General features: G+C 37.8%; 2 protein-coding genes across 2 annotated transcripts; both read left to right on the plus strand.

Moving 5' to 3' along the window:
- Nucleotides 1-5,530: 5,530 nt before the first annotated feature.
- LOC112188229 (26S proteasome non-ATPase regulatory subunit 9) lies at nt 5,531-7,689 on the plus strand. The gene is made up of 5 exons (XM_024327312.2): nt 5,531-5,741; nt 5,841-5,901; nt 6,167-6,271; nt 6,376-6,703; nt 7,425-7,689. The coding sequence occupies exons 1-5, from the start codon at nt 5,601-5,603 to the stop codon at nt 7,444-7,446; spliced, it is 657 nt and encodes a 218-aa protein (XP_024183080.1). The 5' UTR covers nt 5,531-5,600; the 3' UTR covers nt 7,447-7,689.
- A 707-nt stretch (nt 7,690-8,396) lies between these two features.
- On the plus strand, nt 8,397-12,732 carry LOC112186079 (probable GMP synthase [glutamine-hydrolyzing]). Its single transcript, XM_024324443.2, has 5 exons — nt 8,397-10,091; nt 10,947-11,004; nt 11,109-11,192; nt 11,364-11,505; nt 12,091-12,732. Exons 1-5 carry the CDS (start codon nt 9,614-9,616, stop codon nt 12,457-12,459), a joined length of 1,131 nt encoding a protein of 376 aa, XP_024180211.1. The 5' UTR covers nt 8,397-9,613; the 3' UTR covers nt 12,460-12,732.
- Nucleotides 12,733-12,776: the final 44 nt, after the last annotated feature.

Below are 12,776 nucleotides of genomic sequence, written 5' to 3' on the forward strand. Positions count from 1 at the left end.
TAATTAAATCTGTAACTTTACTCTTCTAATGCTTAAGGAATAGGGTATGATCTGAATTGCTCTGCCTATACCCAATCATTCTCATGAATGTCGTGAATCGACCAAACCAAGCCCCTGGAGATTGTTTGAGGCCATATAGGGACTTCCTTAAATGACACTTCACCTTGACTTTAGTGGAAGTACCATATCCTAGAGGCAAGTCCATGTATACTTCTTCATTTAAATCACCATGCAAAAAGGCATTTTTAACATCAAATTGTTGCATATGTTAATCAAGATTAGCTGCTAGAGACAAAAATACCCTGATTGTATTGATCTTTGCTATTGATGCAAAAGTTTCATCATAGTCCACACCATACTTATGGGTATAATGATGTGCTCATATTTTCCTATATTTCTATGCCTCTTAATCTTAATATTTTTGTTTAGTTCTCCTTATTTATGATTCATTTACATGTTTTAGTGTTTTTGTAGGTTTGTTTCATAGAGAGAAGAAAAGAACCCAAAATGAGCTAACTAGGATTGAAAGACGCCCAGGTCTCAGAATCTGTCTGTGCAGAACACCCAACTTCGTCAAATTACTGAGAGTTACTCAGATTGAATCAGACAATGAGCTTTATATCATTGGAAAGCTACGGATGTCTACTTTCCGTAAAATTTTACAGATCTCGATTTCGATACTTTTGGAGAAAGTTATGATTATTTTAGTGAAGATAGGTCAAACAAGAAATCTGCTCGGGAATTTACAAGCATTCATGGAAAACTCAAGTTTCGTAGCACAAGATCATCAATCCTATTGTTTCAAGGAAGAAAATTCAGATGAGGATGCAGAGAACACATGTATTCCTACTTCTACGAGAGATATTTCAAGCTTTTCCCATTCCAAATCAAGAAAGGAATCTAATCTCAAGTCATACAAGGAAACTTGAAGCCAAAGATGAGCAGAAATCTTGCCTATATAAGGGGGCACGAATTTACATGAGAGAGGGAGTCTCAGGAGCACAATGTAGATGCCTAAGGAGCAAAGACGACTCATCCATCTTTCCCTTTCTTTTCCTTTCCATTCTTTTTATGTTTTTCCTATGTTTTACTTAGTTATCTTTTGTTAAACCTTTTCTAGGGTTAGGATGATGTGTTCTCTGCATCCTCATCTGAATTTACTTCCTTGAAACAATAGGATTGATGATCTTGTGCTACGAAACTTGAGTTCTCCACGAATGGTTGTAAATTCCCCAGCAGATTTCTTGTCGGACCTATCTTCACTCAAATAATCATAACTTTCTCCAGAAGTATCAAAATCGAGATCTGTAAAATTCTACAAAAAATAGACATCCATAGCTTTCCAATGATATAAAGCTCATTATCTAATTCGATCTCAGTAACTCACAGTAATTTAGCGAAGTTGGGTGTTCTGCACAGACAGATTCTGGGACCTGAGCGTCTTTCAATCCTAGTTAGCTCATTTTGACTTCTTTTCTTCTCTCTATAAAACAAACCTACAAAAACACTAAAACATGTAAATGAATCATAAATAAGGAGAACTAAACAAAAATATCAAGATTAAGAGGCATACAAATATAGGAAAATATGAGCACATCATATAACCCTTCACTACTAGGCTTGCCTTAAATTTGTCCACTGAACCATCTAAATTGTGTTTCACTATATACACCCATCGGCACCCAACTGTTTTTTTTCCAGGAGGTAGTGATACTAACTCCCACGTTTGATTTTTCTCAAGTGCATCCATCTCCACAGCCATTGCTTTTGCCCACTTCTCGTCCTTCATTGCATCCTGCACTTTACTAGAAAGTGACACAGAAGATAATTGATTTACAAAGGCTACATATGGTTTAGACGACCTATGAGTAGACACATAATTAGCTACAGGATATTTGGTCTTAGCACACAAACTTGGTTCATATTTCTTGGTAGGCTGGCCACGATTGGACCGTTCTGGTAAGACTCGTGTTTGAACATGTGCAGAATCAGTTAAAGGAGTAACACTATTAGACAAAGGTGGGTTATGGGACATAGGACTACGTACCTTAGATGAAGATTGAACAAGGGAGACCACTAATGGAGAGGGAGAGACTGAATGATTAAGAGGTTCTTCTTAAAGGGTAGACGAATTGGCAATTGTCTTTTCTGTTTTGGAATTCACAATGCTCTGTTCGGTAGTTGCATGGCGAAAGGTAGACGATTCAGCAATTGCTTTTTATGTTTCGAAAGTCGCAATGCTCTGTTCGGCAATTGCATGGCCAAGGCTAGACGATTTAGTAATTGCCTTTTCTGTTTTGGAACTCACAAGGCTCTGTTCGACAATTCCTTTTTCTGTTTTTGCAGGAGTGTCGTTGGTTTTTGGGCCACCGAACATTTCCTCTTCACTAAACGATCGATCATTTAAGATAAAGAGATCGATCATTGGCCCTGTTTGGTACTGTCCTACAAAAAAAGACACCTTGCTCCCCCTGACTATGAGTCGTAGAAAGTGGAAAATAACATGTATCCTCACTGAATGTCACATCCATGGTGACATAAAATCATTGAGAGGGAGGATGATAACACTTTTATCCTTTCTGATGAGTCCCATACCCGACAAAGACACACTTGAGAGCCCTTGCATCTAACTTGGAACGTTGGTTCTTATAAAGATGGACATAGGCTACACAACCAAAGACAAGAGCAGGAAGGATATTAAGAGATGGGATAGAGACATAATTAGACAATACCTCAAATGGAATACGACCTTGAAGAGAGGAAGATGAGAGACGAATAATAAGATGGGAGGCACACAACACTGCCTCTCCCCAAAGGTATTTAGGCATATTGGCACTAAGGAGAAGGGTGTGACCCATGTCTAACAAATGAAGATTCTTCCGCTCAGAGACCCTATTCTGTTATGGTGTTTGGTGAACAATTCCATGAGATTGGAAGTAATCACGAAATGAATGATTAACAAACTTCCCCTCATTATCAGACCAAAATATTTTAATACAAGCATCATATTGGGTACGGACAAGATAATGAAAAGCTGTAAAGGCAAAGAAGACTGCATGTTTTGACTTAAGTAAAACAACCCAAGTCAATCTTGTGAAATCATCAATGAATAAAACAAAATAACGCATTCCAGAAAAGGTTAAATGTTTGGAAGGTCCCTAGAAATCCGAATGAATCAATTCAAATGGCAGTGTACTAGAATGAAAACTGGAAGGATAGGTAGACCTATGACTCTTAGCTACAGCACAAGTCTCACCATGCAAGCTAGACTCCTTTATTCCAAAAAACAGAGAGGGCATGGATTTCCTCATAACTTCAAATAATGGATGACCTAAACGGCGATGCCACAACCACAACTCATTCAACCGATCAAAACTCAATGTCATGGCAACATGGTTTTGCAAACTTGGCGGTTCTTGTCTCTGTCCTGCGTACATGCAATTCAAGTGAAATAGTCTCTCCCTCAAGTCTCCCTTGCCAATTATCACAAGAGTGAATAGATCTTGAAAGATAACATACATAGGATAAAAGGTTACAGAACATTTGTTCTGTGTATTCAACTGAGACACATATAAGATGATGAGACAAAGATGGTACAAAGAGAACATTATGAAGAGTAATGGAATGTGTAACCTAGACAGACCCAATTCCTAAGACCGGGAAAGACTCACCATTGGCATTAGAGACATGTGTTATGGATGAGGATGACAATTGAACAAAGAAAGACTTATCATAAGTCATATGATAAGACACACTTGAATCAATTATCCATATATTACTACTAGTAAAGCCATAAATATTTAAAGCAACACCAATTTTACCTTGGTTTTCCTAAGCTAGGGAAACATTACCCATAGTTTGATCTTGGCCCTCCACACCATAGAAATCAAGTTCTTGCACCTGCACCAGTTGGATTGCTGCCTTGCTTTTCTTACCAATGTTATTCCATTTCCAACCATAGTTATTAGAGTTAAGTCTTAGCAACTTAGGGCATTGACTCTTGTAGTGGCCAATAATTTTACAATAGTTGCAATTCACCTGACTATTGAATGAAACTAGTCCCCTGTTATAATTCTGACTTGGTTGATACCTTTGATTGTTGATGTTTTGAACAATCACAACATCATAAGGGGCAGAAGGAGAGCCCTCGTTTCCTCCATTGACCAGTGAACTAAGGGGCAAATCTGCCATTCTTCTTCTTCTTCAAATAGTAACACAAATAAAAAACTTTAACACAGTTAAGAAAGGAGAGGCTAATGGCAAGGTGTTGCAAACTTTAGGGTTTTAGAGCAAAAGGAATAGAGGACGAAGACAAAGGACAAACTCTTAAAGAGTACAAAGATAAATTTGCAGTGGAAACAAACGAACATAGTCCAGACAGATGTCTGCTCTGATACCAAGTCAAACAGAACAAAGGCAAAGAGGAAGTTTGAGAATTTCTGATGTATTGGTCTTCTCTAAAGACGGAGTACATATACAAAATATACATAATCTTAATAGGAAACTAATTACACAGTGTTATTCTCCCCCTTAACTGCATAATATTCTCCTTAACTATAGAAGTCTAATTATACTACAATTCCTACAATTATAGAGAGTGACTCACGCCAACAAAGAGTCATAAAAGAACTGAAGAACTGAGACATGGTGAAGAAGTGAGAAAATTGAAGAAAAAGATTTATTTTATTATTATTATTTTTTTCATTTAGGTTTGATGAAAGGCACTATAGGAATTTAGTAATTTTGTCTCTTGCCACATCATCATTTGACGGAATATTTGGATGAAGCTTCGAAAATTGGATACGGCTAATGAAAATTGAGAGTGCAGGAGTAATCTTGATGAAATTAAAAGAATCATTAAAGATTGCTCTAAAGTTGGAGTATGTAAACTAGAATTAATCTTTAATTTTAACAAGACAAATAGACTTAATCAGGGGCGGAATTAGAATTCGTAACTTGGGGAGGTTCAAACATAAACATAATATATGAAGATGAAAGGGGTATTGATATACTTTTATTTTCACTTTGAAAACCTGTTAATTAGAGATTTTTTTTTTTTGGGTCTTTCACATTGATAAAGAGTTTTTGTTTTGAGAATTAATAAAGAGTATGTTAAGTGGCTTTTAAACGTATCACATATTTCGTTGGATAAAGCAACATCTTATTAATTTTTTAAGTTTAATATTTACTTCTTTTCATTTTTATACGTGACAATGTATTGTTTTGTGAGTGGGCCAAGGGGGGTTCATTTTTATACGTGACAATGTAACGTAGTTCCGCCCCTGAACTTAATCCAAGTCTCTCCACCCTAAACACAATTGAGTAAGTTAAACGAAATCGAGTAAAAAAACCATATCAATTAAACCGTGTGTAATTTTTTTCCACGTGCCCAAACCTTCCATGTTTAGGCTCATAAATTTTGGGCTTTTCTTCGGCCCGCTTCTCTTGTAATCCAAGACCTTAGCACGCGCGATGCACGTGTTCAGTTTTACCAAAATTGCTCCCACCGCACCGCTTTGCTTTCCGATTTCTTTCCCAGTCCTATAAGTTGCAAATTTCATATTCTTGAGGAAGAAGAAGAAGAAGATAAGAAAACAAAAATGGTGGCGGCGAATCTGAAGGCGGAGACTTTGGGTCTGATGGAGAAGAGGAGTGCTTTGGAGGCGGAGATGAATGCCATCATCGAGCGTCTTACTCAGCCCGGCGGCCCTGGACTTTCCGGCAACCTCCTTAACTTCGAGGTCACCCTAAAATTTCGTTCTTTTCGTTTTTCTGCAATAGTTTTGGGAAATTAGGGATTTTATTGTTCTCAAATTGTTTCGTGTTGTTGTAATCTGCAGGGGTTTCCTCGCGAGGACATTGACATCCCAGCTGTGCGAGCTGAACGGCGTCGTCTTGCTGGTAATCTTTGCTTGAATTGCGTTTCTTTTAAGAAAAAATAGATTCTTTCATAGTCGATACAAAGTGATTGTTGAGTGTGGAGCTTTACACGTACAGATATACCTCTCTTTTAGTTGTGGTGTGTTTTCGTTTCGTAATCGATAGTGACTTGATTTGATAGTGGTTTTGTTTACTGGTTGTGGTCTGAGTAGCTAGTTTCGTGAGGAAGCTGTAGTAGTCAGTGAGTATTCATATGGTTATTTGTGGTTTTTCTTGTAATTTGCAGAACTGAAAAATGATTACAAAGAGATTACGGAGAAATTGGACCGAAATATACAAGTTTTGCATTCGGCAAAGCTTGCTCCAAAATCATCATCCCTCAAACCATCAGGTAGGTGGTTAAATGGATGTGGTTTTAGACGTGTAATTTTGTCCGATTTCATAGATGTGGCAATTGCATTTTGTGTTATATTCTTGGTAATGATGAAATGGCAGATGGTCAGAGTGGTTCAGTTGTCAGTGTTGGAGAATCGGCATCTTCAACCAATGTTTCTTCGAATGCGATGGATGTGGATGTGAGCGTACCTTTTGCATTGGTTGATGAGATAGCTGATGCATCACCAGCAGCAGAGGATGGTTTACAGCTTGGAGATCAGATTGTGAAATTTGGCAATGTAGAAAATGGTGACAATTTGTTGCAGAAACTTGCTTCTGAGGCTCAAACGAATCAGGGTTGTGCTGTACCTGTTATGGTCTTAAGGCAAGGTGCCCAAGTCAACTTAATGGTGACACCTAGAACATGGCAAGGCAGGGGTCTGCTGGGGTATGTCTATTCTCATGGTCCTTTTTTCACAAGTTCCCATCCTTGTTTTGTTGTCATCATAATCTGATCACTTGTCAAAGTTTCTTATTGGTGCTTTTGAGGGTCTTGAGATGCCATAGAATAAGTTTAACTGTCTATTATGCTCATCTTTGATTAGATATATAATTCGAGGAGAGAATCTGTTCTTTTCTTCCCTGAAATATATGCTAGACATATTTTGCAAGTAAAATGTCTTTTTTGGAAACTTATTTGGAGTTTCTTAATGGTGCTTTTGTGTCTGGAGATTCCATAATAAAAGTTCAACTGTCTATTATGTTCATCTTTGATTGGATATTTACTTCAAGGATAAGATCTGTTCTTTTCTTCCTGAAAATATATTACATCTTGTGCAAGTTAAATGTCCTTGTTCATCAATCGGCATTAAATTAGTCTCTGTTCTGATATGATATCTGAGCTAGAATAGTATTGTTGAACACGTTTATCTCTTCCTATTTTTGGGAAGAATTAAGAAACGACAAAAACATTAGTAGAAATTAATGTGTCAAGTTTGGTTGGTAAGAAGTCGTCTGAGGTTGTGTTTCCCATTCTTCTAATATTTCCATTAGTGGGGTTGGATGCTATTTCGAACGATTGTGTTTTGTTTACGTCAACAAAATAGCAGATCCTCAACAGTTTTAGTAGTTTACTTCACTAACTGTTGGTTTATGTGGGGTACTTGCAGGTGTCATTTCCAGATCTTGTAAGCAGTTTGGTTTCCGGCTGAAGCCAGAAGACTCTAAGACAGTTATTTTCTTTTGAGTTTTGATCATGTTTAGTCCCAAAATGTAGCCCAATTTAGGCTTGTTCCAATTAGCAGTTTCTTCCTTTTGGGCATCTATGTATCTGATGTAATGTAGTTTGGTATATACAGAAGTCCTGAGATTATTTGCCTATTTTAGCAAGTATTTGATGACTTTCTAATTCAATCTTGAAGTCCACTTTTCTCAGTTGCCTTCTCTGTGGATGTTTCTTTGTATACCCGAGATTCTGAAATCTGTGTTTTTACTTTGATCCTACAGAGGATATAACTTTGTGACTGTGAGACGATGAAACTTATTGGTACAATTTACATTTCTAGATATAGCTTTGGTAACTCGGACACCGATTGTGTGGCAAGGCATGCTCCAGAGTCTACTGTATTTGACTTTCTAAGCACATGAAAGGATTGAAGAATAGGAATCTTGTAGAAGAGTGAAGACAAAGAGACCAAAGCAGTGGAGTAATCGAGCCCGTTACTGTCCATCTGTGTTTGATTGTCATATGCCATTGTCATGTTCATATGAGCCATTAGGGTTTAGCAGAGTTGCAATGGTCCGTTTACCAGTAGAACTGTAAAACAGACAAACAGTAACTAATCCCTGTATCCGTATTGTTCACCCATCGCATAACTCAATCATTTGTTTGCTTGTTGGTTGCTGCTACCTACTAAAAACTATTAGTTTCAGGACGATGAGAATAAATCTAAAAGAATCAAAATATAAAATCTTTGTTTCTCTGCTGCTACCTACTAAAAACTATTAGTTTCAGAATAAACCTGAGAGAATCAAACTATAACATTGCAGTATATATATGTATATAAATGACTATATGAGTTATAGTATTTGCACAATAAGACAGAGGCCCGTACCAAATTTGGTAGTGTTTCAAAACTCATTTCCAAAAATGGCCCACATTGTCTTTCAGTTTGTCACTGGTGTAATAACCCCATCATCTTCTTCTTCCTATCAAACAAAACCAAAAATACTAATCAAACTTGTGTTCAGATTCCTCAAATCCTAAATAACCTTAAGAATAATTTGTTCATATGATTTCAGATACAAAATGTTTAACCGGCGATAGGAGGTAAAATGTTACACCGAACCGGGTTTGTAGGTCACCCTGTGAAATACACTACAAAAAAGGACAAGCTTTCACCCTCTCTCTCTGTCTTTTGCTCATTCTGTCTCTTCCTCTTCTCTCTCTCTCTCTCTCTCTCTCTGTCTGAGAGAAACTTCAATTCCTGAGATCGAAAGCTTTCTCTCTCTTCAATACCCAGAAAACCCAGTTTCCCGCATTTTCTCATCTCATTAATTTGTGGGTAAAAAGTGTAGGGGGACTTGCAGAGAGACCATGCCATTTGAGTCAGCTGTGCTCTGTGGTGCTGCAGTGAGCTAACTCTCCCAAGGTTCATTTCAAAGGCCTCTGCTTTTTCTTTGTTCTAGATAGTTGTAGTTTCTTGATTTTGCAGAAAGTGGAGAATGTGGAAGCTTTGAGTTTGGAGGCTCTTTGATAATAGCTCATTTGGCTATTTTGGGGAATTAGGTGAGTTGGGTTTCTAAAGCCCTAGGTTTGGATTGAGCTAAAGTTTCCCACTTTGGTGTTGTTTTGTGGAATTGTGATCTGGGTCTTGACTTTGTTAGGGGTTTTTGGGTGAGTTGGAATCTGGGCATTGGAGAAGTGAGTTCTTGGATGTGGGTTTTGAAAGGGTTTGAGATAGTGGGTTGGTGAATTTTGAGGATTTGAATGTGAATGTACAGACCCAAAGGGTTTGTGGAAGTGTAAGTTAGGGGAGTGGGCTGTGGTTGAAATGTTAAGATCTGTGTTTGAACTTGAAGAGCAAGGTCAATTAATAGTTAATATGCTTCTGGGTGTGTGGTGATTTGAGCTTGTGAATGCAAGTGAAAGTAGGCGTTTTGGTGGATTTTGTAGAGAGGTGTTAGATGATCTGAGGGTTGTTGGATAGTATTGAGGACTGAGACAAACCCATAAGGTGGTTGAATTACAGCTCTCGAGCTATTTTTTTTTACATAATTTGGTGATTCTGGGTGGGAAACAAAAGCTGAGGTCTGTGTAGAAGACTAGAAGTTGGTGCTGAACAAAAGAGGTCATAGAATGTCAGGAGCTCCAAGAGTAAAGTCTATCAATGTGGCCAATTCTGAGTCACGGTCCGTGCTTGGACCTGCTGGGAACAAGGGAGGGGCATTCAGTGCACGAAAACCAGCTACAAAGCCTCTGAGAAAGACTGAGAAAATGGTTGAGGAGGTTACATCAGCTGAAGACAAGAAAACCCAGCAATCGCTTTCTACCTCTCCTCAGTTGCATTCTCTCAGTGTTCCTTCAGTACTTCGTCGGCACGAGCAGTTATTGCAGTCTAATTTTTCACTAAATGCATCATGTTCATCTGATGCCTCTACGGATTCATTCCATAGTAGAGCATCTACTGGTAGACTGATTCGATCAAATAGTGTAGGGAGTAGGAGGAAGCAGTATGTTTCAAAACCAAGAAGTGTTGTTTCTGATGGTGGATTGGACTCTCCTCCTGGTGGTTCACAGTCAAAGAAACGGTGTGCTTGGGTGACGCCAAATACTGGTTCGTCTTACTTCTTTTAGTTAAAGTGATTTTTTTTTTTGCTTCTGGAGTAATTGGTTATTTTTATTTATTCTTTATTTATTGTAGTGGTGTACCTTCCGACACTTGACCTTTTGATCGCTTTTAAAGTATAACATTCAGATTCGTAGAACAAATTATTAGTCATCATCTTGGCCATGGCTTTGGAATATACTGATTGAAAAGTATATTGGGGGAAGTGTTAGACTAGCAGAATAGGAACCTGAATTTATTCACAATTTTGCAGTGTGGAGGCAAACTAATTCTTTGCATAAGGTAGGTCTTTTAAGAACCATAAGTTCCACGTTTAAAACCAAAATTGCAAAAGATTGCAGTTTGTATTGTCTCCTTTGTTAATCAAAGCATTTTGCACCATAGAATGAAGGGCTTCAATTTAAGTGAAGAAGGGATCAAATACATGTGGCTCTTTATAGCATGTTTATGTCTCAATTGAATGCAATTTACTTTCTTCGAACGTTATTGTTTATGATCTCATTGCTAACATGAATTCATTAGCACATATATTGTCTGAACTATATCAAATGAATGGGAAAGGGGAAGTTTTACAATATTGGAGCTTTTTAGTATATTCTATTTTTCAAAAGCGTGGCAAGCGTAATTTGAAATTCTAACCTGATTGATGTAAAGATTGGCTGCATGCCCTTGATATATCTCATTGGTATGAATAACCTTATAACTGTATTAAGTTTTGTGAATATAGCTAGACGTATGTTAATAGAGACTCATTTTGTATAGTAGAATCAACTAGGTTTTTCTTTATTGCTTGAATTCTTCATATACCTTATATTCTGATGGTGTTTTATATGTTGAAAGCAGATCCATGTTATGTTGCTTTTCATGATGAAGAATGGGGGGTTCCGGTACACGATGACAAGTATGTCATAACAGCATTATTTGCATCCATGTTTATTGAAATGACTGTTCATGGTTAAAACTATACTTCATAGTCATTTGCTTGATCTTTCTGACCATATGCAGGAGACTGTTTGAGCTTCTTGTCTTATCTGGTGCTTTGGCTGAACTTTCATGGCCTCTCATTCTAAGCAAAAAGCACATCTTTAGGTAATGTCTCTTGAAGTTTTCGTTTTTGTTTACCAATAGGCTAGCCCCAAAATACCATTATATATGAAAGTTGGGGCCTTCCTGCTGCAAGACCTTTCCGCTCCATGTAAATAATGAACAAGCTTCTTTTTTTTTTTTTTTGAAAGAAAATGAACAAGCTTCTTTTTGCAGGGAAGTGTTTGCAGATTTTGATCCTGTTGCCGTCGCAAAGTTGAATGAGAAGAAGTTAATGGCACCGGGAAGTGTTGCAAGCTCCCTATTGTCTGAGTCAAAGTTGCGTGCTATCCTTGAAAATGCACGTCAAATGACCAAGGTAGATATTCACTTCCTTCTCCTGTTCTATGAGATTGACTAGCAGAAGATGCTACTAACTCATAGGTAGAAAGTACTAAAAAACTGTAGGGTTGTGAACTTATCCAGCAGAAATTGACTCTTCAACTATTTATATTAGTATAGTGGGATTTAGTTTTTGCATCCTTCTAGAAGAAAACTACCCTTATTCCCTTGGCTTAGTCATATTAACTCTGGACCACATTGTTTGCATAAGCAATCAATTGGTATATAATGGGTGCTTAGTGATGATTTGATCAGGTAGGTTTGGTGAAAAAAGTAGTTGAATGGTGGCCCTGACTCCCCTGTTATTTGTATCACACATATAAGACAATTAGTGATACTACCTTCATACAGCTCAAATCAAGAAATGTTCATGTAACCTAATTATTCCTTTTCTTCAGCATGCCAGCTTGCCTCATTAGAGTGTCAGTCACTTATTTGTCCCGATAGTTTTCCAACCAATAACTACTGCCCAATAATCCTTTTTACCACAGCCATAATTGCATCTTTTTAATTGCTATGATTATCTATGCAGCTAACTTTCTGCAGGTTTTGCTGATGCCAGGTCATAGATGAGTTTGGATCGTTCGACAAGTATATTTGGAGTTTTGTGAATAACAAGCCTATAGTTAGCAGATTCCGGTACCCTCGGCAGGTTCCAGCCAAAACCCCAAAAGCAGATGTGATGAGCAAAGATCTAGTGAGAAGGGGATTTCGCAGTGTGGGTCCCACTGTCATATACTCTTTCATGCAAGTCACCGGAATTACAAATGACCATCTGGTTAGTTGCTTCAGATTCCAGGAGTGTCTAAACGCCGCAGAAGGGAAGGAAGAGAATGCCACCAAGGACGAGGCTGGAAAGAAAACCGAGAACGGGATAGAATCAGACTTATCAGTTGCCCTGGACGAGTTGAGTTTCTCCTCAGACTTATAAAGACTTATAAAGACAGTGTCTTGACCACCCCGGTTCAATCATCAGTTACCTACCACATTGACTCATTCAGAGCTACTCATACTCTTCTTGTATAGGGTAGTGTTGAAGATGGTTTCGTGTGTAATTAATGAATTCTGAAGCAAATATGGATTTTCGCGCGCTGTAGATTACTGAAGTGGATTAAAATGAAACTGGTGATTGTGCTGTTGGTGTGGCTTCTCTTGATAGCCTTCAGAAACTAATACACAATTTTTTGTACGATCAAAAGGTTAACTATTTAGTCTTTAAACCCATATCTAGGCATAAGGAAGGCATTA

Source organism: Rosa chinensis, chromosome 2 (assembly GCF_002994745.2).
Source record: "Rosa chinensis cultivar Old Blush chromosome 2, RchiOBHm-V2, whole genome shotgun sequence".
Taxonomy (NCBI): Eukaryota; Viridiplantae; Streptophyta; class Magnoliopsida; order Rosales; family Rosaceae; genus Rosa; species Rosa chinensis.